The sequence below is a fragment of the Sorex araneus genome, chromosome 6, assembly GCF_027595985.1.
Source record: "Sorex araneus isolate mSorAra2 chromosome 6, mSorAra2.pri, whole genome shotgun sequence".
Taxonomy (NCBI): domain Eukaryota; kingdom Metazoa; phylum Chordata; class Mammalia; order Eulipotyphla; family Soricidae; genus Sorex; species Sorex araneus.
The window spans coordinates 85291076-85315794 of NC_073307.1; the positions used below are offsets into that span (position 1 = coordinate 85291076).

At 54.3% G+C, this 24719-nt stretch overlaps 1 protein-coding gene across 1 annotated transcript in view; it reads right to left on the bottom strand.

The window, feature by feature from the left end:
- The window catches only part of CRACR2A (calcium release activated channel regulator 2A), a 152069-nt gene that overhangs the window by 17917 nt on the left and 109433 nt on the right, over nucleotides 1-24719 (bottom strand). The window contains 5 exon segments of the mRNA XM_055144165.1: nucleotides 1072-1204; nucleotides 9618-9951; nucleotides 13673-13779; nucleotides 17530-17575; nucleotides 19618-19689. Of these exon segments, the coding sequence (XP_055000140.1) occupies nucleotides 1072-1204; nucleotides 9618-9951; nucleotides 13673-13779; nucleotides 17530-17575; nucleotides 19618-19689 (692 nt within the window).

Sequence of the window (24719 nt, forward strand, 5' to 3'; positions counted from 1 at the left end):
GCGTGACTCCGGGCTGGGGTGAGGCTGCTCAGGGACAGACAAACAGCTCAGAGCTGGACCCTTCCCCAGCTTGGCTCAGGGCGCTCTGGCCTGCTGGGAGAGGCACGAGGCACATGGATGCACACACACACACACACACACACACACACTCACACACAGATACACACACGCCACACATACCATTCACATGTGCACATATCACATGCACACACATAAGCATGTACACAGGACATACATGCACAGCCTCCCACATACAGCACAGCTCCACACACATATGCATGCACAGATATGTACACACATTGCATATATACCACAAACATGAACCACACATATGTGCACACAGCACACACACAGCACATGCAGTGCACATACACAGCACACATGTACACAGAGCACACACACTGCACACATAGCCCACAACACATGCATGGACACACAGCACACATAGCACACACAGACATACACACTTACGCACACACAACATACACAGCCCTCATATGTAGCACTGCTCCCCGTGCACATACATGAACACATATATACACATCTGCACACACATCACATACACACACCACAAACATGCACCACACACATATGCACACAGCACACACACAGCACCTGCCCTGCACACACACAGCACACACCTGTACATACAGCACACACACTGCACATACAGCACATGAATCTACACATACACAGACACACACACATACACACGCACACACACACACACCGAGCCATGAAGCGAAGCGGCTGGCCGGGTGGGGGCAGGCGGGAATTGTGGGGCTTTCAGGTCTCCGGGTCGGCCCGAGGCGCCTGAGGGCTGGGGGTCCCGAGAGACAGGCTCCGGGCAGACCGGGGGCTGTCGCGTCCTCCCGGAGCTGGGCCCAGGGGCCCTCGGACCCTCCCTGCAGAAAGAACGCAGCCGCCGGCATCCTGCAGGGGGCGTCACCTCCGGGCCCCTCCCCGCAGACGCCAGCCCCTACCGGGCAGGCCCTTCGCCCCTCCCACCGGGCCCCGCCCAGCCCCCCGCTGCCCAGAGGGGCCCCAGGGCCAGCGCCTGCGGGGACTCACCCACAGTGGCCGCCATGCCCGGGGAGAAGCGGTCCTCGCAGAACCTCCGCAGGAAGGACGTCTTCCCCACCGACGAGTTCCCCACGAGCACGATCTTGAAGAGCCGGTCCGGGGAGGAGGGGGCGTCCTCCTGCTGTGGACGGCAGGCGGTGGGTCCCTTCGGCGGTGCCCCTGTGCCCCCCACCGCCCGCCCTGAGAGTGGGGACTGCAGTCACCCTGCGGGGCTGTAGTGTGACGGGGGAGGCGGAGTGGGGACCCCCGGGCCGAGCAGACAGATGCCTCGAGCTCCGTGCTCGGCTCCGCCAGCATCTGCAGGCAGCAGAGACGGTCACTCTACCCACGCTGGCGGCAGGCCCCAGGTGGGCAGAGGCCAGCCAAGGAGGTGGGCAGTGCGCGCGGTCACCACGCCAGGCTCCGAGGCTGGAGGGGCATCTGGGGACCCCAGTGCAGGGTCTAGCACAGGGTGAGGAACCCCGGTTCATGCACGCAGGGTTCTCCGTGGCCCCTGGGCGCTGTGGGTGCAGGCCTGGGGGCACCCGAGCACCCTGGGGTGGCCCTGGTGGTCCCCCATACTGTAGAGCCCGTTGAGCCAGCAGAGGCCACCAGAGTGACCGCTGGGGTCCTCAGCACCGAGGCCGAAGCCCCTTTGTAACGTGAGAGTCATAAACTGTGCAGGCTGGCAGCTGCAAAGCCACAGATCCCCTGGCTTCAGGGGGACGAGCCCGCCCCGCTTCCCCCGTGCCACCAGGATTCTAAGTCCTTATCTTATGACGTCCCGAAATCCTGGCATCAATTCTGGACTTGGTGCCACGAAGTTACCCCCAAAGCCCTTTCTGCGGGTCTGTCTCTGCGAGATAAGAAATCACCGCCCTTCTCTCCCGGGAGGGAACATAACCTGACCATAGCCATGCTGCCGGACCCCGCGCCAGGCTGTTTCACTCAGGGTGCCCCGGGAGGGGGCGGGCGAGACCCCTCCCTGCCCCAAGGGACCCCAGTCCCAGCAGCCGGAAACCTCCAGAATTCAACCACCGCCGTGCCCACGGCCACTCTCCACATGCTTGGGCCAAACCTCGCCCACAAGTCAACCTGTTCCTGGACATCTCGTACCTCACACCCTACCCATACCCCAAAAGGACCACACCACATTTGATGGGGTTCAAAACAGTAGGCAAACAATCTTAGAGGGATTTTTTTTTTACAGATAATATATATAAAAGCACACGATGTGACCAGAAGACAAAAGCAATCTATAGAATGGGAAAGGATATTCACCCAATACCCATCCGATAAGGGGTTGATATCAAGGGTATACAAGGCACTGGTTGAACTCGACAAGAAGAAAACATGCAACCCCATCAGAAAATGGGGCAAAGAAATGAACAGAAACATTCTCAAGGAAGAAATACTATTGGCAAAAAGGCACATGAAAAAGTGCTCTTCATCACTAATCATCAGGGAGATGCAGATCAAAACAACTATGAGATACCACCTCACACCACAGAGACTGGCACACATCCAAAAGAATAAAAGCAACCGCTGTTGGTGTGGATGCGGGGAGAAAGGGACCCTCCTACACTGCTGGTGGGAATGCCAACTGGTTCAGCCCTTTCAGAAAACAATATGGACAATTCTCAAAAAATTAGACTGAGCTCCCATTTGACCCAGCAATACCACTTCTGGGAATATATCCCAGAGAGGCAAAAAGATATAGTCAAAATGGTACTTGTGTGTTCACCGCAGCACTGTTTACAATAGCCAGAATCTGGAAAAAACCCCGAGAGCCCAAGAACAGATGACTAGTTAAAGAAACTTTGGTACATCTACACAATGGAATACTATGCAGCTGTCAGAAAAGATGAAGTCATGACCTTTGCTTATAAGTGGATCAACATGGAAAGTATCATGCTAAGTAAAATGAGCCAGAAAGAGAGAGACAGACAGAAGAATTGCACTCATCTGCGGAATATAAAACAACTGAATGGGAGACTAACACCCAAGAACAGTAGAAATAAGTACCATAAGTTTGCTCCATGGCTTGGAAACTGGCCTCACAGGCTGGGGGAAAGGGCAGCTCAGATAGAGAAGGGAACACCAAGTAAAGTGTGGTGGGAGGACCCGCTCGGGATGGGAGAGGCGTGCTGAAAGCTGACTATAGATTGAACACAATGGCCACCCATTACCCCTATTACAGACCACAACACCCAAAAGGAGAGAGAGAACAAAAGGGAACGCCCTGCCATAGAGGCGGGGTGGGGTGGGGGGGATGGGATGGGGGAGGTGGGAGGGATGCTGGGATCACCAGTGGAGAACGGGCACTGGTGGAGGGATGGGTACGCCAGCAGTGCATGACTGCAACACAAATAGGAAAATATGTAACTCTGAAAGAAAAAAAAAAGCACACAGGGCTCAAACTTTAACAACTTGTTAGTGATGTCTTAGAGAAGGGCTTAATGGCCCCTGGGTGAAATGCAACTATCTTCACATTCCTTCCTCTCGGGATACTTCTTTGTAGCATTTTCAGTGGCTTTTCTTAACAAACCATACAAAATATATTATTCCGGTTCTGCTTTGGGATAGGGATTGGGGTTCAGGATGGAAACATCTGAAATATGGCGGTGGGAAGGTGTCATGGTGATGGGATTGGTGTTTGAATATTACATGTAATCAAATATTGTGAACTACTTTATAAAATAAAAAAATAATAATGTGCCTCGAGACTCTCTGCATAGATATTTTTTCTTTTTGGGTCACACCTGGCGATGCACAGAGGTTACTCCTGGTTCTGCACTCAGGAATTATTCCCGGCGGTGCTCTGGGGACTATATGGGATGCTGGGAATCGAACCTGGGTTGGCCGCATGCAAGGCAAATGCCCTACCTGCTGTGCTATTGCTTCAGCCTCTCGCAGACTCTCTGTAGAAGTGCTCTTGGAACCTCATGCCCAGGCTAGAGTCTTCGGTGCTTCTCCCAGCCTGGCCGGTGTAAATAAAGACCTTGTTTCCCCACCAAACCTCTGTCTCCGTGTGTTCGGTTACGAGAACTTCAGTTATTACACAAACCCCCAACCTCCAACAGAAAGAAACAGATGAGGCAGGAGGCAGCCGCCCTAGGCAGCAGGGCGGGGGAAGCAAAGTGGGGTGTCTTCTGGGAAAGGGGGCGTGGAGTTCACAGGTCAGCAATGCTGCCACATCTCTCATGGAAACCTGGACCCAACGGAGGTCACTGACCCGTTTCCTGCCATTGTCATTGGGATCCCCCGGACAGGCCTCACCCCGCAGGTGGGGACTCCGGATACCAGCCCCGGGCAGAGCTGGCCGGGGACATCGGGACCCTCTGCTTCTACTCCACCGGGGGGCAATGTTCCAGGACACTGTCCAGTTTGGGGGAAGGGGGCTGTTGGTGGGTGGTCACTCCCTCCAGAGCAGCGCTAGCTCCAGCCTCCTGCCTTCAGGCCCCGCCCAGCTGGCCTGGCCCCAGGAGGCGGCCCCTGAGAGCCTGTTTAAAAGTGGCTTTGGGGGCATTAGCTCGTCTTGCCGAGCAAACACTATAATGGAGTGGCAGAAGCTCTCCCCGCAGCACCCCAGCCTCCAGAAAAGCCATTAACAGCCTTTGGGGGGGAGAAATCAATTCCCTGCACAAGTCGGGAGAGAATTCAAGGTCAATTACAGGAGCTGAAAGGAAACTTAAGGAGGAAAGAAACCCAAACACCCACACTCAGAAGCTCCCCTCCCTGCCCGGGTCTGGCCCTCACCCCTGCCCCGCCACACACCCCTACAGCTGTCATTGACTATATTTTTTGTTGTTATTTTGGGGTTTTTTTTGGGGGGAGGGTGGGGAGGGACACATCCGGCAATGCTCAGCGCTTACTCCTGGCTCTGTGCTCAGAATTAGTCCTGGTGGTGCTCAGGGATCCCCGTGATAGAACCTGGATTGGCAGCGTGCAAGGCACGCGCCCTCCCCGCCGTGCTCCCTCTCCAGCCTCTCCAGCTGTCAGTAGAGGTTGCACTTCAGTGAGCAAATCTGTGTCCCCTTGGGTTTAGAGGGCTGCAACGCGGGCTTTGCAATGTTTAATCCCTGGAACCACGAGCTCCTCCAAAGCCCCACCAGGAATGAGCCTTAAACCCTGTGCCGGGGGGGTGGGGGGAAGGGTGCTGGAGCAATAGAGACAGCGGGGAGGGCGTTTGCCTTGCATGTGGCCAACCCGGGTTCGATTCCCAGCATCCCCTAGGGTCCCCCCCAGCACCGCCAGGAGTGATTCCTGAGTGCAGAGCCAGGAGGAACCCCTGAGCATCACCGGGTGGGACCCCAAAAAGGAAAAGCAAAACAGAACAAAAAACCTGTACTGGGAGTGGCAGTTATTTTTCAGACCCCCAGCTGGGGTGGGGCGAGGGAAGTCTGCATTCTCCGGCATGGGGATGGGTTTGGGGAGGGGCGGCGGGAGCCCCGTGGGGGGTGAGGTGGCTCTGGTTGAGGGGTATCTCTCTGCTTTGTCCCCCTCTTGCTCTCGGGCAAGTCTATTTTAATTTTTTTGCTGGAGTTTTGTTGATTCCCTCCCCCACCCCTCCCTCCCTCCCTCCACACACACACACACACACACACACACACACACACACACATACACACACACCACTGACAGGGGAAGGTGACAAACGCATCAGGAGCTCTTCCTCAAGTTCTGGCCCTTAAACTGAGGGAAAACCCACCACAGCCAACAGTGGGGCAGGGGTGCGGGGGGAGGGGGAAGAGGAAAGGTTGGACCCCCCACCCCCACCCCTGCCCTGCTTGCAGGTCAGCAGATCGGTTCTCCAACTCCTCCTCCTCCTCCTCCCTGCCACCCTTGGGTTTGAATGAGCTTTGAGAAATAGATAAATAGCCTAGGCCAATTTTGCAAATGAGGAAATGTGGACCAGAGCGATAGCACAGGGTGGGTGGCACTCGCTGGCACACAGCAGGGCCTGGCTCGTTCCCCGACACCGTGCTTGGTCCCCGAGCACTGCCAAGAGGGATCCCTGAGCACCGAGTCGGGAGTAAGCCCTGAGTGCTGTGGGCTGTGCCCCCTGTCCCCAGCTGAGGAAATACAGCAATGCGGAGAGGAGCATAATAATTGCGATCTACCCTATGGCCCTGAAAAGGTCACTCACGAGTCATGGGGTGAGTGTTTTCTTCCATGCACCCCCTTTACCCCCATACGCATAACTGAATGTCCGTTTGATTGAGAGATATTTCACTGCCATTATTTTTCTGACTTGCCCAAATTTTTTGGAGGTGTTTCTTTTTAAACAGCAATGGAGCATTCAATTTAATTAATATTCTCACACCCCTGCTGTTATAACTGTTTGCTATTATGTATTACACATTCTTGAGTTAAATCTTGGCCTGGATGGGGTTACTTCCTTCGGAAAGAGGGCTTAGAGTTCATCTCTGTCCCAGCTTGCCTGCCTGCGTAAATAAAGGTCTTGTTTTCCCACCAAGTCTCTGTCTCGGTGTGTTTGGCTAAGCAAACTTCAGTTATAGCACACACATACACACACACACACACACACACACACACACACACACACATACACACATAGAGGAGGCAAGAGGCAGACTTCCTATGGAGTAAGGCATGGAGGCAAAGTGGGTGTTTGTTGTTTGTTGCGTAAAAGAGGGCAGGAATTTGTTCTGGTTGATTTCACTGTTGCTGTTTGGATTTTTAATTTAATTTTTTTTACCTCCCAAACAGTGCCCAGGAGGTCCCCGCCTCACCCCACCTGGGCATTCTCAACCAAACAGGTAAGAGGTTCAATACAAAAAGGGCAAGAGAACTGGTTGCAATGGTTGCTTAGGCCCTGCAGTGCCAGGGATTACCTGGGTCACCCCAGAGCCACACCTGGCGGTGCTCAGGTGCCCATATGGAATTGGGGATCGAGCCAGAGTTGGCATGTACCTTAGCCCTACTCACTCTCTGGCCCAGTACTTTGAAGCTCTAGATTCATATTAACAAATGACCTTCCTGGGAAGCCCCCACAATTGCATGCCCCAGGGCCCTTGCACAGGACACCCTTCCTGGTGGTGCTACTAGAGCAGTGATGTAGCTTCAGCGGGATTTTCTCTCCTCCCTGCTGCAGTTTCTGTTCCCAAAGGAGAGTTCTGAGGCAAATGAGAGCCTCACCTGAACCCCCACCAGTGGTGTGGGCCTGGGTCCTGCAGGGGATATGGAAGGTGTGGGGGAGAGGGGGAGCAAGGGAGCCCAGCTGGCATGGGTCCTCTCGCCTCCTGGACTCTGGGCCTGTCAGAGGAGCACTGGACACAAACTTCATTGGTAGGAAGTGATGCCAGACTGTCCCGCACCACCAGGTCAGGAGAGGTGTATCTCTGCTGGCTTCACCCAGCACCCCTGCCTGCTCCCAAGCAGAGAGTCAGAAGGTGCACCCAAGGGCCCCAGCTGCGGGAGCTGACCCTGGCCCCGCCACCAAGCCTGAAAAAAAAAACGATGCTCTGAAGCATGAGGGTGTGATATTCCCCCATTCCTCGGGGAACACACCGTGGCTCTTACATGCAACTGCCCGAGTGCCTTGACGATCCCCGACCATAATTTAACCCTGAGCCCCATCACCATTCCCTCAGACACCCACACAGGTAGATGTGTGGTCGTAAGAAACATCGGAACCCTAATCTACGGGCAGGGCCAAGGGCAGGGGGTGCAGTGCCTTCCTGGATGGAGGGCAAGAGGCCTGGACAGCTAAAGGCAAGGAGGCGAGCACCAGTCAGGGGTCCCCCCAGAGATCTCCCTGGCAGTGGGGGGGGGTGCTAGTGTTGAGTTGGAAAGGCTCCCCTCCAGACCTCGACTGCCACCAGGCTTAGTGGGCAGACAGGCGCTCTGAAGACTCGGCCAGTGACAATCAGCCAGGTAACCTCTGAGATAAGGGCTTCAGAGAGAAGTTGAGAACCTTCCATGAGCTCAAAGAAACGATGGTACAGGTAGTCAACAGAGCCCGAGAGAGTTTAGAAGCAGAAATGAGAAAATAACACTCAGAAGTGGCAGAACTAAAGGATTGGGTAGGGTAAGTGAGATGGAAAACTCAGTGGGAGGTCTTGGCAGCAGAGGAACAGCCACTGAGGATAAGATCAGTGAGCTCCAAGATGTGGAAAAATCTCTAAAACTGCAATGGGGCATGGGGGGTAAGCCTCAAAATATATGGACAGCCGATGAGAGAACTTTGGGATGAGATCAAGAGGGACAACATAAGAATCATCAGAATCCCCAAGGAACAGGAAGACAATTCTAATGAATAATTAGTCAAAGAACTCATAGCTGAGAAGTTCTCGGATTTGAGTGATGCATGCACCCATACTCAGGAAGGGAGAAAGGACCCACAAAAGTCATCTAAAAATCACAGCTTACAGATAGAAAAAGATCAACAAAAGGAAATCAAAGCAGCAGAAAGAAGAAAATAATAAAACTCAGAGCAGAAGTTAATGAATTGGAGTACAAAAAAACCCCACAAAAAACAATGAAACCAGGAGTTGATTCTTTGGAAAAATAAATGAGATAAACTCCTAGCTACACTAAGAAAGAAAGGAAGAAAGAAAGAAAGAAAGAAAGAAAGAAAGAAAGAAAGAAAGAAAGAAAGAAAGAAAGAAAGAAAGAAAGAAAGAAAGAAAGAAAGAAAGAAAGCTACCCTGGTCACACCAGATCTGCACTGATCATAAAAAAAGAAAGAAAGAAAGTGGGTGGAGTTTCCCCAGAATCCTGCAGGTCACACCTACATCTGCTCAGTCCAGTAACGAGCTTTATTCTGGGTGAGCACAAGACCCCTCAGGCCCAGTAAAAAACAAAAAACAAAAAAACCCAACCATCTCCTCAGATGAGCCCGTTTGTCCCCTCCTCCTGCCCATCTGGGTTTTAGGAAATTCCCTCTCCCTTCCCTCTGCCACCACCCGCTCGTGCCCATCTGCTGACTCGAGCATGAAAGTCGAGCCCATGTGGTGTTTGAAGCTGAGAGCCAGGGTCAGTCAGGAGTGGGCACCCCACGCCAGGGTCAGTCAGGAGCGGGCACCCCACGCCAGGGTCAGTCAGGAGCGGGCACCCCACGCCAGGGTCAGTCAGGAGCGGGCACCCCACGCCAGGGTCAGTCAGGAGCGGGCACCCCACGCCAGGGTCAGTCAGGAGTGGGCACCCCACGCCAGGGTCAGTCAGGAGCGGGCGCCCCACACCAGGGTCAGTCAGGAGTGGGCGCCCCACGCCAGGGTCAGTCAGGAGTGGGCACCCCGTGCCAGGGTCAGTCAGGAGTGGGCACCCCACGCCAGGGTCAGTCAGGAGTGGGCGCCCCATACTTCGGGATCTGGCTCCAAAGTGGGGCAAACCACAGAGGTGGACAAGCAGAAGTGACTAGAATCCTAGAGTCGCTCTAGTGACACTCAGTTTAGCAGGAGGGGTCGGCGGGGGGGGGAGCCTGAGGTTGCAAGACCAGCTGGTAGCCAAGCCACCTTGGGGGTCCCTGGGGCAGGAGGCAAGTGGACGGGCTCCATCAAGCAGCCAGATGCGGTGGGATGGGTCCTTACCTTCGACCATGCTTCCTTTCCAACAGGCTGCTCCCGGGGGCACGTGGGCGTGGGCCCCCCAGCCGGGGCTTGCTCTGGTGGGCCATCCTCCTCCGGGGGGGACACGCCGTTCTCCTCTGTGCATTTGCTCAGCCGCTGCTCAAAGCCCCTCTCCAGGAGCTGGGGGTGGGCGTCTTCCTCGATGGAGATGATTCTTTGGAGCCTCCGGGGGTGTGGGCCCGGGGGCCCAGGGTCCCTGGCTTCTGGGTCCTCTTCCGGGAGGGGCTCTCCACTCAGGCCCAGCGAGCTTCTCCTCCTCGGGACACCAAACACATCTTCCTCCTCCTCGGACTGGCTATGTGGGGGTGCAGGGGAGAAGCGTCAGGACGACATTTTGCACATTCTATCACCACGGGAGGGGTACCAGAGAGTGAGCGGGAGACCAATCAGGTCTTGGGGGCACAGAACTGCAGGAGAGGGGAAATCTGCATCCAGCCTTCTCGGGCTCATTCGCTCCACACACTCAGTGACAAAGGTGGGGACGCAGCGAGTAGCACAGGGGATGCAAGAGACGGGGAGGGCGTGGAGGTGGAGGGGGAGGTGACGATGAAGACGATGAGGAAGGGAGAGATAAAGGTGGCTGGTGATGATGCTTACTGTCAGGGATGAAGCAGAAGATAAATAGGTGGGCACAGGCCCTGTCCTCATGGAACGGGCTGACTGAGAGGCTGAAGCCAGAATCACACCCAGGAATGCACTTTCCCCGGCTGGAAGAAGGAAAGGGTGTGAAGGATGAAAACAGATCTGGAAAGACCAATTTAATCCCAATGCACTTTCATTCTGCCTCCACACCCAGGAACACGCATTTGTGTACACATAAAAGTAGCTCATACACATACACACACACACACATACATACATCCCACATGCACACCCCCCTCTAAATACACACGCACACTATTTCTTTTCAAAGACCTGGCAACCACAGAAGAAATTGCCTCTGAAATTACACTAGAATGAAGCAATTTTTGAGGGGGGAACAAAACTGTTTGGGACCTTCTCAAGTACTATTGACATTACGTCTCCTCTTCAGCTTAGCGTGACTAAATTCAATTTTGGGCTTGAAAACAGGCCAAAGAGATTATGAGCTGAATTGGAGAGTAGAAGGCAGAAAACTCGTCCTTGACTTATCCCCCTCTCAAAGTCTAAAGGTAGGATCTCAGCTTGCCCTACCGTCACACAAAACACTTGTTCAGGGTTACAGATAACACAGTGCATCCCAGGGCACCAGCCCGGGAGGGACTTAGCTCATCACCCTGGGAACCTGGGAGCTGCGAGTCTGCAGTCCCCCTTCCTAAAAGCATGATTCTCTGATCTCTTTATAAAAAAAAACTAAGCTACACTAAACTTTTCTTCTGCTTTTGCTTTTTAGGTCACACCCGGCGATGCACAGGGGTTTACTCCTGGCTTTGCACTCAGGAATGACTCCTGGTGTTGCTCGAGGGAACCCTATGGGACTCTGGGAATCGAACCCGGGTTGGCCGCATGCAAGGCAAACGCCCTTCCCGCTGTGCTATGGCTCAGGCGGCCCCTAAACAAAACTCTTATTGTTACCATATGGGCAACACGGGCCTGAGGACTTGAGTCCCCCATCTTCCCACCTGCCAGCTGGCTGCCAGTAAAGCCCTTTCTCTATGTGTCACTGTGTCCCTCGATTGGCCCTTGAGCATCAGTGGAACCAGGATCTTGGTGGTCACACCACCGCCCCCTCCAGCCCCAGTGGAGGAGAGCATTTGCCTCTTCGAAAGCCAGTGAGGAGCGCAGGGCCCCCATCTGGTTGCTTCCTTGGTTACTGTCTGCCTCCTCCGCTTAACCACAAGCGCCATGAAAGCAGAGGTCGGGCCTATGTCACCCACAACTGGACACCTAACGTACACCCCAGAATCTTGCATGCCAGGAAACCCTCGATCGTGGAGCCCGATGGCAGAATCCGAGTCTCATTTATCCTGGGAGCCTTTCAGAAGACTCAAAAGGATATCTGGCTCAGAGTGAATGCCAGCCAAGTGAATGAATCAGTGGATATATTCCGTTCTTTTGCATTCCATTTCGTTTTATGATCTGGTGTTTGGGACCATGCCCAGTTAGCACTCCCTGGCTCTGTGCTCAGGGGTCACCCCTGGTGGTGCTGAGGGGACCATATGTGGCACTGGGAATGAAATCGGGGTCGGCGTGCAAGGTGTGCACCCGTTAACCTCTGGACTATCTATCTCTGTGAGCCCTGCAATTGGTTCTGAAGAACCAACAGGCCACACTACCATGGCAGAAATTTGGCTTCCTCCTTGCACGTCACCATTCAGATACTGAAAAGAGCAAGTCATGAGGATTCATCTAAGAACTTGATCGAGGGGCTGGAGCGATAGCACAGCGGGGAGGGCATTTGCCTCGCATGCGGTTGACCATGGTTCGATTCCCAGCATCCCATAGGGTCCCCTGAGCACCGCCAGGAGTAATTCCTGAGTGCAGAGCCAGGAGTAACCCCTGTGCATGGCCAGGTGTGACCCAAAAAGCAAATAAATAAATAAATAAATAAATAAATAATAAAAACTTGATTGATCAGCGTAATTACTCACTCTACCCCCCCCCCCCGGAACCCCCTCCCCTTTGTGTATCTCTTACTCCAGGCCGGCTATTGACCGCGTCTCTAGATAGATACACAAGTGCCCCTGCGCTCCTCCAGATTATCTGCTCCTTGGGAGTCTGCTTGCCTCTACCTCTCCATCTGCAAGGATGGACTGTGACCTCCAGAGAAGAGAGGACAGGGGACGGGGCGGAGAGGGTGGACATCTCTCTGAACGAGAAGTCACTCCTAGGAGACTCGAACTCACTCCGGAGTTGTCCAACATGGCCAAAGATAATCTGTCTGTCACCTTGGAGTGAGTTCACTGTGCGCCCGCAAAAGCAATCTCGCAGGTGTAGGTCCTCTCTTTCTTAGGGGCAAGCGGGGTGGTCAGGCCACACCCAGCAGCTTTTAGAAGCTAGTCCTGGCTCTGTGCACTGGTGGTGCACAGGAGATCGTATGCAGTGCTGGGAGGGAACCTGGACCGGCTGCATGCAAGGTAAGCGCCCTACCCATTGGACAATCTCTCTGGCCCCCTCCCTGCTCCATGCAAAAGGAGCACAACTAAGAAGATTCCAGAGGACACTTGAGTGACCATTCCAAGGCTATTCAGGGCCTGAATGACCATTCAGGGTGTGACCATTTCACTGTAGCACTGTAGCACTAGCGACCCATATTGATTTGCTCGAGCAGGCACCAGTAACGTCTCCGTTGTTACTGTTACTATTACTGTTACATTGAGACTTGTTACTGTTTTTGGCATATCAAATACGCCTTGGGGAGCTTGCCAGGCTCTGCCCTGTGGGCGGGATACTCTCGGATAGCACAGCGGGTAGGGCGTTTGCCTTGCACATGGCCGACCCGGGTTCGATTCCTCTGTCCCTCTCGGAGAGCCTGGCAAGCTACCGAGAGTGACCATTTCGCGCCCCTGAAAAATCAAACCCGTGCATTCTGCAGGACCACCATCAGAGCAAGTCCTCCAGCTCCATCCTCTGATCGTGCTCCTCCTCGCTGCCCTCTGCAGACCTACTGCTCCTCTTTGTTTCCTTCCTGAAGGCACAGACCAGGGTGAGGTGGCCCCAGTGGACAATGTCCTGTCCTTGGGGCTAACTCCGCACAGTCCTCTCCCAATGGAAATCTGAGGAGGACGGCACCTGGCCTCCCATCTGAACGGTCAGTCACTCTCAGCAAGGACCCAAAGACAACTACCTACCCGAGAGTACAGCTGAATGAACAGGTGGGAAAATGAACAAGGAGGGGCTGGAGGGAGAGCACGGCGGAGAGGGCACTGGCCTTGCACCCAGCCCATCCGGGTTGGACCCCCAGCACCACAGAGGGTCCTCTCTGACACAGAGGGGTCCTCCCTGCCAGGTCCCTGAGCACAGCAAGGCGTGTGTGGCTCCAAGCCCCATCCATTGAAAAAAAAAAAAGCAAAGTGAACCGAGGGACGATGACTTACCTTCGGAGAACCCCTTTGCTGTCGATGTATTTGCCGATCACAGAGCCCGATCGCTGCTTCCAGCTCGCCTTGGCAGCGGCCGTGTTTGCTTTGGCTGCCGTATCTCTCTACAGAAACACAAAATCCCCTCAGCTCCACGCCTGCCGGGTTTGTCCCAGAGCTTGAGCAGAAACGCACTCAGCTCCCCCACGCGTGGGGTCAGGCTCAGAAGCAAAGGATGAAGCAAGCAAGTGAGGTGCTGGTCTCCCTCTGAGCACTGCTTTCCCCCCCGGCCCTCCTGGTCCTCCTTTTTTAACCCAAATCCCTGCCTCTCCTGCCTGTCGTAGAATTGAACACACCAAGCTATGGTCCAGAGACTGGGATCGGCCAGGCTGGCCTTCTTGAGAGCACTGTTCGTCTGCACCCAAACCACAAAGAAATCCAGGTTGGGGGCTAGAGCGATAGCACAGTGGGGAGGGTGTTTGCTTTGCATGTGGCCGACCCGGGTTCGATTCCCAGCATCCCATATGGTCCCCTGAGTACCGCCAGGATTAATTCCTGAGTGCATGAGCCAGGAGTAACCCCTGTGCATTGCCAGGTGTGACCCAAAAAGAAAAAAGAAAGAAAGAAAGAAAAGAAAGCCAGGCAGGGAAGCTTAGGATAAACATTTATTTCACAGATTGTCCATTTCCAAATGCCATCTTCTCTGTGGCCCCAATCCCAAATCCCTGATCTAATAACGGGTGCAGACCCTGGGGTGAGAAATTGATGTTCTGAACAGCTTAGTTGAACTTCAATGACTTAATAGCCCCATGGGGAGATAAAACAATGTTCACAAATTTTCTTCTACAGAAATAATGTTTTGACCGTTCTATTGGCCATTTAACAGTCACTGTCACTGTCACTGTCATCCTGTTGCTCATCGATTTGCTCCAGCAGGAACCAGTAATGTCTCCATTGTGAGACTTGTTATTGTTTTTGGCATATCGAATACGCCACAGGGAGCTTGCCAGGCTCTGCCATGCGGGCAGGATACTCTCGGTAGCTTGCCGGGCTCTCCGAGAGGGGCAGAGGAATCGAACCCAGGTCGGCCGCGTGCAAGGCAAATGCCCTACCACTGCACTATAGCTCCAGCCCATTTACCGGTAACAGGCAACGTTAAATAAATCTATCATGGGCCTGCTACGAGGGCAGGCAGGAGGGGTGGTAGGAAAACGAGGACAGTGGTGGAGGGAAGGGGACCGTGGTGGAGGGATTGGGGTTGGAATACTGCATGCCTGTAACCAATCCTCAGGAACCACTTTGTAACCCGGGGTGTGTGCATGAAGTCGGGGTAGCGGGGAAAACGCCAATACTCGGTGCAGATCGACAAAGCTTGAAAGAAGGATTTTTTGACTTGGTGGAGAAGGAGCAGGTCAGCGGCTGGGCCCAGGTCAACGGCTCCGGCATCCTGGGGAAACAGGATGCTTCCTCGGCCTCTCTAATCCCCCCTAGCGGGCATCTTCTGGAGAGGAGTGGCGCTTAGATCACAGGGAGGATGTCTCATTAACCAGCTGTCCTGCGGTGCAGCCAGCCTTAATGAGAGAAGGGGTGTCGCCGTGCTTCCGGGGACCCCGGAGGGAGGGTTCTAATGAATCCAAATTAATCTTTAATTATGAGCCAGCAGGAACACGACTCTTACGCCTCCCTCTTCTATTCCCCACTCGGGTTCTTCACCCCAATTCTCTTTCCAGAGCAAAATAAGTTTAAGCAGGTGGAGGCAAGCCCGTCTTTGTTTGTTCATCTGGGGGAGGGGCGGCTTCACCGTCCAGCCGGAAGTGTTTGAAAGAGACTCAGTGTTACGTGCCCCCCCCAGTTAGAGTCGCCATCACCCTCAAATGTGTGTGGGGTCTGACAGGGCTGAGAGGGCAGCGGCGGGGATGCCCGACCCAGGCAGCGATTGGAAAGAAATGGTGCGGGAATGTGGTCGTTGGGGAACTGGTCAGTTGTTGGTTGTAGAGCTGTCCCCTGCTGCAGGCCATTAGCAGTGACCTGTCAAGGGTCCAGTATACAGACTCCTCCTCCTTCCAGGAGCACTGTAGCACTGTCATCCCGCTGCTCATCGATTTGCTCGAGTGGGCACCAGTAACATCTCCATTGTGAGACTTGTTGTGATTGTTTTTGGCATATCGAATATGCCACTGGGAGCTTGCCAGGCTCTGCCATGTAGGCGGGATACTCTCGGTAGCTTGCCGGGCTCTCTGAGAGGGATGGAGGAATCGAACCCGGGTCGGCTGTGTGCAAGGCAAGCGCCCTCCCAGCTATGCTATCACTCTAGCCCTCCTAGGAGAAGGTCTCCAAAATTCCTGAACTGTAAAGGCTAGAACAATAATGCAGCAGGTCAGGTGCTTGCCTTGCCTATGGCCAACATGGGTTAGGCCCCTGGCACTCTCTATGGTCCCCTAAGCCTTGTCAGGAGTGATCCCTGAGCACTGAGTTGGGAATAAACCCTAAGCACCACCAGGTATGACCCTTCCCCAAACAAACAAACAAAAATATATATTCTCCTTTTTTAAAATCCCTAAAATGTAGAGGAAAGATAGGGATTTCTCTTTCCTTATGGGCTCCTATTGTAAGGAGGCCAATGGTGACAGCCAACATTTCAAGATTTTAATGATTAGAAAGTTGCGTTCATCAACCTGATCCTGACAGCACTCCCTTCAGACCCCTCAATGGCTGTGTCCTAAAAGGGAAGGAGAGGGGCAGGTGGAAGCATCGATTTTGCTTAATGTAGCCCAACGGGCTCGCTCCGTGTCCTTTTTTTTTAAAAAAAAAAGCTGTCCTTTTTTTTAAAAACAGCATTTTTAAAAAAAAGGATTTCCTGTGACCTCAGGAAGAACATAAGTGGGATTCTTGCCTACAGAGGATGGGGTTACAAGAGAATGGAGGGGGCTGGAGTGATAGCACAGCGGGGAGGGCGTTTGCCTTGCACACAGCTGACCTGGGTTTGATTCCCGGCATCCCATATGGTCCCCTGAGCACCGCCAGGGGTGTTTCTTGAGTGCATGAGCCAGGAGTAACCCCTGTGCATCGCCGGGTGTGACCCAAAAAGAAAAAAAAAAGAAGGAATGGAGCACTGGGAATGTGGTCCAGGGGGCTGGAGCCCAGCTCTCGGGTTCCGTCCCTGGCACTGCAGAATCCCCAAGCATCTCTGAGTGTGACTCCCAATCACCTAGCTGGGTGCAGTTCCCAAATGAAAAAAAATAAAGAAACACAAAATCAGTGACATCAATTGTCAAAGAAGCATTTACTTCATGGGTTCTGTGGCCAGGAAAATGACTGGGATAAAATATGTTTGTGAAGGTACGAACTACATTTTGGTTTAAAAGCCCCTGCACATTTTTATCTCCTTAAAAATATCTTTTGGAGGCCAGAGAGATGGTACATCTTGCCTTGCGTGCAGCAGACCTGGGTTCCATCTTCGACACCCCCTACGGTCCCCTGAGCACTGCCAAGAGTAATTCCTGAGTGCAGAGTCAGGAGTAACCCCTGAGCATCGCTGGGTGTGGCTCAAAAGTAGACAGAAAGGTATCTTGGGGACAGAGATAGTACGGCGCTTGCCTTGCGTGTGGCCGACCCAGGTTAGATTCCCAGCGTGGCACAGGGTCCTGGGAGCGCCATCACTTTTGAGCACAGAACCAGGAATAACCCCTGAGACATGACTGGGTGTGGCACCAAAAAATGAAAAGTGAAAAAAAAATCATACGTCATCATCCTCCACACACAGAAAGAGTCCTCCAGAGCCGGGACCACAGGACATGGAGCGAGCCCGGCAAACCTGGCTGCCCCTGGACGGGGCACTCACCGCCCACCCCAGGACGCGGCAGCTCCCACCATACCTGGAAACGTATGTCCCGTTCATCTCGAAGGTGCTTGTTCCTCTCCCTGCGGTTGCAGAAGGGGGAGATGGATTTAGACACGCGTGTGGTGTGGAGAGGCGGGGGGGGGGGGGGTCTGGAGGGAGCAGAGCGGGCTGGGGGTGGGCAGCCGGGAAGGATGAACACGCGCTCTCTTAGGGACTGTGGCTGAGGGAATGCGTGTGCAAATCAGTGCAGGGGACAGACAGACAGGCCTTGTGACGAACCTCTCTCCTCCCCCCTGGCCTCTGAGCAGCAGCCAGGGGAGGACCGACAGGGGCCTTAGGACTGGGCTAAACAGGAAACTCCAACTCCACACAGCTTTGCTGTTTTGGTCGTCGTGTCTGTTGATTGGGGGCCATGCCCGGCATTGCTCAGGGCTTACTCCTGGCTCCGTGCTCTGGGGTCCCTCCTGGCAGGGCTTGGAGGATTATTCATGGTTCTGGGGTGTGCAAGGCAAGTGCCTCCGACTTCTGCACTCTCTCTCTCTCTCTCTCTCTGTTCATTTGTCTCTCTGTTTCTCTCTCTCTGTCTCTATCTCTGTCTATCTTGTCTGTTTCTCTCTCTCTCTGTCTCTGTCTCTCTCTGTCTCTGTTTCTCTCTCTGTGTGTCTCTATCTCTCTGTCTCTGTCTCTTCATCTGTCTCTCTCTGTCTCTATTTCTCTGTCTGTCTGTCTGTCTGTCTGTCTCTGTCTGTCTCTCTGTCTCTGTCTGTCTGTCTGTCTGTCTCTCTCTCTCTCTGGTTCCCAAGTTTGTTGTGCTCATTCGAGGCCAGTGAACTCTGGAGTTTCTGACGGTGGGCTCCCTTCAGCCCAGAGAGCTCCCTCCGAAGCTCAGCCTGGCGCTCTGTTGGGGAGGCGCTGCCCACTCAGCATTCCTTCACAGTGGAGAACGTGGTGAGAGCAACACCAGAGAGTCAGGCCAGGCTCTCAGCTCAGTGCTCCCCCATGGAGTGTTTGTGTCACTTTTAGCTAAGTTCCTGGGTTTCTCCAGGGTCACTGGTTCATTGGGTGATTTCTATAGAGACGCTGCCTGAGTTTTGTGGAAGATGACAGAAAGAGAGAGAGACACAGACAGAGACATAGAGAGATACAGAGACAGAGACATAGAGAGAGACATAGAGAGATACAGAGAGAGACAGAGTCAGAGAGAGACATAGAGAGATACAGAGAGAGACAGAGCCAGAGAGAGACATAGAGAGACACAGAGAGAGACAGAGCCAGAGACACAGAGAAAGACATAGAGAGATACAGGGAGAGAAAGTGTCTTATCCAGCTAAGTAGATGCTCATGAAATACTAAATTCAGCCCCTTACCCCTCTCTCCACCTCCATGTGAGCTAGCACCCAACCAGGGGTTGGGGGACACTGAGGAGGAGGTGGCACCAGGGTGGGTGGAGAGCAGTGTCTGTGCGTGTGTGAACAGCCACAAGAAGCTAGTCCTCAGTCACCCACTCTGAGCTGGGACGGAGCGAGCCAGGGGGGACGTATGGGAAATTGTCGCAAAACAACTTCAGAGGCCAGGGTGCAATCCTGTACCAGGCCAGGATCGAGCAGGAAACTGCACTGTCAAGGTCCCTGCCGCCTGGCCGTGTGAAACGCCCCAGCCCCTGCGCTCAGGGCATCCCCGGGGGCCGGGGCAGTGGGGGGAGTATGCGCCTTGCCTGTGGTCGACCCTGGTTTGATCCCTGGTGTTCCGTATGGACCCCCGAGCCCACCAGGACTGATCCCTGAGTGCAGAGGCCAGACTAAGCCTGAGCAGTGCTGGAGGTAGATCAAGACAGCAACAGTACAATGCACGTGTGAGGGGCTGGCATGGCTCCGGGCTGGGCTAGATAGACCTGCCCGCTCCCTGCAGCCCGGCCGGGGGCAGCCTGTGGGGTCACTCAGGGCTGTCCTGGCCACCCGAGAGCTTAGACAGTTCTCGTGTGTGTGTGTGTGTGTGTGTGTGTGTGTGTGTGTGTGTGTCATTCTCTGCGACCAGCTGTGCCCCGCTGGGTGGTGGAGGCCGGAAGGAGGGGTCCCCCGCGGGGGAGCAGGGAGGATGCCAAGGGGCGGGTGGGCACACGCACCTCAGGAAGTCCAGCTGCTTCAGGAGCCCCGACTTCTCGCGCTGCAGACTCTCCGTCACACGGTACACTTCCCTGGGGAGGGCAGACGCCGTGAGGGGGGGAGCTGGGGGCCACCCCGGGGCCCCGACCCGGCCAACTCAGGACTGGAGGCCCGGGAGACACCAAGCAGGGGGCTCAACGAGACCTCGCAAGGAAGGTGCGATCATGCCCCTTCACAGCAGGGGCCGAGGGTCCTGGCCCCCAGCTGCCCGCGGGCTCTCAGCTCCAGGACGGGTGCTCACTCACGAGCCTTAGCTGGTTTGGCTTGTTTGCTGAGAATCCTTTTACCTTCCCTGCAAATCTCGCCAGATTTGGAGCTTCCCCTGTTGGGCGTTCATTCCTGGGGCTTAGGGTTTCTGACCCATAGCGATAAAGAAGCGACCTCCCGAACGAGCAGGAGGTCAGCTGCCTGCGTCTCGTGGGAAGAGGCCAGTCAGAGCAGGAGTTGTGAGGAGAAAGGGAGAAGGGCTGAGATTCCCACAGAGGTGTGGCTGCAGGGGTGCCCAGAGGGCAGGGGTCAGGGCCGGGTCCAGCGGGTTTGCATCCATGGACCCTCTCAGGCTCACAACCCTGCATGGGGGCTGGTCAAGAGAGCAGGAGGAAGTGAGAAGGGAAGCAGGGATGAAAGGGTGGAAGGGAGAGGGAACGAAGAGAGGAAGGAAGGAAGGAAGGAAGGAAGGAAGGAAGGAAGGAAGGAAGGAAGGAAGGAAGGAAGGAAGGAAGGAAGGAAGGAAAAAAGGAAGGAAGGAGGGAAGGAAGGAAAAAAGGAAGGAAGGAAAAAAGGAAGGAAGGAGGGAAGGAAAGGAAGGAAGGAAGGAAGGAAGGAAGGAAGGAGGGAAGGAAAAAAGGAAGGAAGGAAGGAAGGAAGGAAAAAAGGAAGGAAGGAGGGAAGGAAGGAAGGAAGGAAGGAAGGAAGGAAGGAAGGAAGGAAGGAAGGAAGGAAGGAAGGAGGGAGGGAAGGAAAGGAAGGAAGGAAGGAAGGAAGGAAGGAAGGAAGGAAGGAAGGAAGGAAGGAAGGAAGGAAAAAAGGAAGGAAGGTGGGAAGGAAGGAAGGAAGGAAGGAGGAAAGGAAGGAAGGAAGGAAAAAAGGAAGGAAGGAAAGAAAAAAGGAAGGAGGGAGGGAGGGAAGGAAGGAAGGAGGGAAGGAAGGAAGGAAAAAAGGAAGGAAAGAGGGAAGGAAGGAGGGAAGGAAAAAAGGAAGGAGGGAAGGAAGGAGGGAAGGAGGGAAGAAAGGAAGGAAGGAAGGAAGGAAGGAGGGAAGGAAGGAGGGAGGGAGGGAAGGAAGGAAGGAGGGAAGGAAGGAATGAAGGAAGAAGAGAGAAAGGAAGGAAGGAGGAAAGGAAGGAAGGAAGGAAGGGGGGAGGGAGGGAGGAAGGGAGAGAGGGAGGAAGTAGGAAAGGGAGGGAGGGGTGGGGAAAGGAGGAAGGGAGGGAAGGATTAAAGGGAGGGAGGGAAGGAAGGAAGGAAAGAGTGAAGGAAAGAAGGGAGAGGGAAGGGATCGAGGAAGGGAGGGAGGCAAAGAGGGAGGGAGGAGAAACTTGAAGGGAGGGAAAGAGAAGGAGGGATGGAAAGGAAGAGAAAGGAAGGAGGGAGCGAAGGAAGGAGAGAGGGAAGAAGGGAAGGAAGGGAGTGTGAGAAGGAGGGAGGAAGGAGGAAGGGAAGCAGGAGGAGGGAAGAAGAGGGAGATGAAAGAGAGGAGGAGGGGGGAAGGGGAGAGGAAGACGGGGCAGGAGGAGGGAGAAGGGAGGGAGGCTGTACTCAGAAACCCGCAGGTAAGAGTCACCTAACTGCGTGTCCTATCGCCCTCTCCTTTGTGCTCTGTCCCCCATTTGGAGTACTTCACCCCCACCCCCATCAGGCTGAGCGCCAAGGATGGCACATCTGCAAACCAGGGCATATCTTTGGCATGGGGACATGTGACAGCGAGTAATGGGCACCTTCTCATGGGCTCACGGCAACAGCGGGGGTGAGGGGGTGCACGGTGGCCAGGCAGGGACATGAGTCCACCCTCTGCCTGTCACCGGGGCCGGGAGATTGTCTTGGCCAACTTGCAATGACCCGATTCCCGCTTCACGGTCACTATAGAGCCCAGTGACGAGGGGGACACTGGATCCAGCTCTAAGTCCGCCTCCACAGTCCTAATGAAGCAGAAACACCCCTGGGTCTTGCAGAGTTGCAAAGTCCTCACATTTCCTTCCCTGTTATATTTCATTTCCACATCAGGGAAATAAAAGATTTCCTATGAGCCAGACGGGTCCCCAAAGTTCTGCCCACGATTCTGCTCTGGCAAGCAAGCCCAGATGACCAGCCCAGACGGGGGGGGGGGACCCAACCCATCTCTAGCCCCTATCTCCGTACCACCCATCGGCCACTGGACACACACACACACACACACACACACACACACACACACACACGTTCCGTGGTTCCATTCTGATCAAGTACACGTCTCTTTTGTCGAGTCAGACACAGATCTCTGGAGCTACACACATGTATATTCAGAAATATTGTTTGTGTTAACAAAAGGAAAAGCGTTTCTGAGCGGGGTGGGAGAGAAGGCAAGTGAGATTCCCTAAAATGAACTCAATATCCTCCTAACCTAAACATTTCAAAACATCCCAAGGTTCCCAGCTGTGTAAACGTGAACTGGAAGGGGAAAGGGTTTGCTCTGTGGGTTTTGTTCCAGAGACAGGTGACAGGAGGTTTAGTGGCAGCGATGGTAGGGGGTGGAGGGGGTGGAGCTCTCTCCAAACATTGCTGGATGAAAAAGATGGGACACTGGGGCTGGAGCAATAGCACAGCGGGGAGGGCGTTTGCCTTGCACGTGATGACCCGGGTTTGATTCCCAGCGTCCCATGTGGTCCCCTGAGCACTGCCAGGAGTCATTCCTGAGTGCAGAGCTAGGAGGAACCCCTGAGCATCGCCAGGTGTGATCCAAAAAGAAAAAAAAAAGAAAAAAAGATGGGATACTGCTATGCAATGAAAAGTTTGTGTGTGTGTGTGGGGGGGGGGTGTGGGCGTGGGCAGTGGGAGAGTGTTTATATAAACAAGAAATATTCTGGAGAGGTCCACAAGAAACTGTGACTGGTGGTTTCTGGGTGACAGTGTCCCAGCAGTCACGGGGTAAGGGCACACATCTCTTTTTTGGGCGGTGTTTATTTTTGTGTGTCCTTTCAGCACCCTCCTCTTTAGTTAATTAAAACTCACAGTGCTCTCCTCTGAGCACCCTCTCCCCTCCTAGATTTCTCTCTGCTTCTATCTCATTTTTAAAATCTAGGTCTCCTGGGAGCACCTTCAGAGAATGGGAAATGGCCCGTTCAGAACTAGCTGACGGGGGCTGGAGCGGTGGCCCACTGGGGAGGGCGTTTGCCTTGCACACGGTTGACCCGGATTCGATTCCCAGCATCCCATAGGGTCCCCCGAGCACCGCCAGGAGTCATTCCTGAGTGCAGAGCTAGGAGTGACCCCTGAGCATCGCTGGGTGTGACCCAAAAAGCAAACAAACAAAAGAACTAGCTGAGGAAGGACTAGGTCTCTCTGCACGCTGGGGGGCCCCACCCCCTACCCCTGCCCGCAGCTCCCAGGCACCCTTCCCCAGCCCACAAAGCCCACCAGTGTAGAAGGTTCTAGAATCTGTATCTCCCCCCAGCCCCACCCCACCATCTCCCGTTTCTCCGTTTCCGTTTCCAGCCACCCGAGAGAGCAGCGCGTCCCGGGCTCGGTTAATTAAGATAAGACTTCAGAAGAGATTTTCCCCCTCACGCTGTGAGTTGACGCCCAAGCCCTGGGTGCTCGGTTCCCTTTGCTGTTCCAACGCCTGCACCTGCAGGGCACGAGGCTGTGAGCACCCGACTGAATGGTAGGCGCCTGAGTCCTTGGTTCTGTCTGTAGTTAGATGCTGGCGCCCCACTGACCTGCCTCCGTGGGGAGGAACTGACTTTGCTTGTTGGCGGTGAAAGACACCATCCCTGCCCGGCTCGTCCCAGCTTCCAGCGTTGGAAGAGGCAGGCTGGGCTCCCTGGAGGTTGCTCTTTTTTTTTGGGGGGGATCACACCCGGTGATGTACAGGGGTTCCTCCTGGCTCTGCACTCAGGAATTATTCCTGGTGGTGCTCAGGGGACCATATGGGATGCTGGGAATCGAACCCGGGTCGGCCGCGTGCAAGGCAAATGCCCTACCTGCTGTGCTATCGCTCCAGCCCCCTGGGAGGTTGCTCTTGGTCTGGGGGGACAGTACCCAGCAGGGCTCAGGGGCACTCCCAGTTAAGTACTCAAGGCTCCTTCCCCCAGTGCTCTGGGGGCCATGCGGTACTGGGTAAACAAGTTTCAAAATCCCCTCTTTGGGAGGAGAGCTGGGAGGCAGTCTAGTGGGGAGGGCGCTGGCCTTGCACACGGTCAACACAGCTTCTATCCCTGGCACCCTGTATGGTTTCCCAAGCACCACCAGGAGTCGTCTCGGAGCACAGAACCAGGAGTAACATCTGTGCACAGCCAGGTGTGTCCCCCAAGCCCACACAAGTCAGCTCTGGGGGTTGCTTGGGACATGGCTCAAGAGATGATTGCACATGCCTTACAAACCAGAGTTCCAGGTTTAATCCCTGGCATCGCATGGTTCTGAGCACTGAGCCAGGAATAGCCCCTAAGTACTGCTGACCCCAAACCAATATTTACATTTTTTTAAAAGTCAGTTATTGGGTTGGAGCAATAGCACAGCGGGTAGGGCGTTTGCCTTGCATGCGGCCAACCCGAGTTCGAATCCCAGCATCCCATAGGGTCCCCTGAGCACCGCCAGGAGTGATTCCTGAGTGCAGAGCCAGGAGGAACCCCTGAGCATCGCCGGGTGTGACCCAAAGAGAAAAAAAAAAGAGAAAAAGTTAGCTATTGAGGGTATATGTATATGAACATTCAGGTATATATGTATATGTATATATGCACATGTATGTTATAGAGCCAACTTCCTAGGGTAAAAACCCAAATCCAAACACATTTCCTCCCTCTCACATCAGCTCCAAACCGCGAAGAACCGTGAAATGAGCTCTCTAGTAGGACAGTTGGGCTCAACCC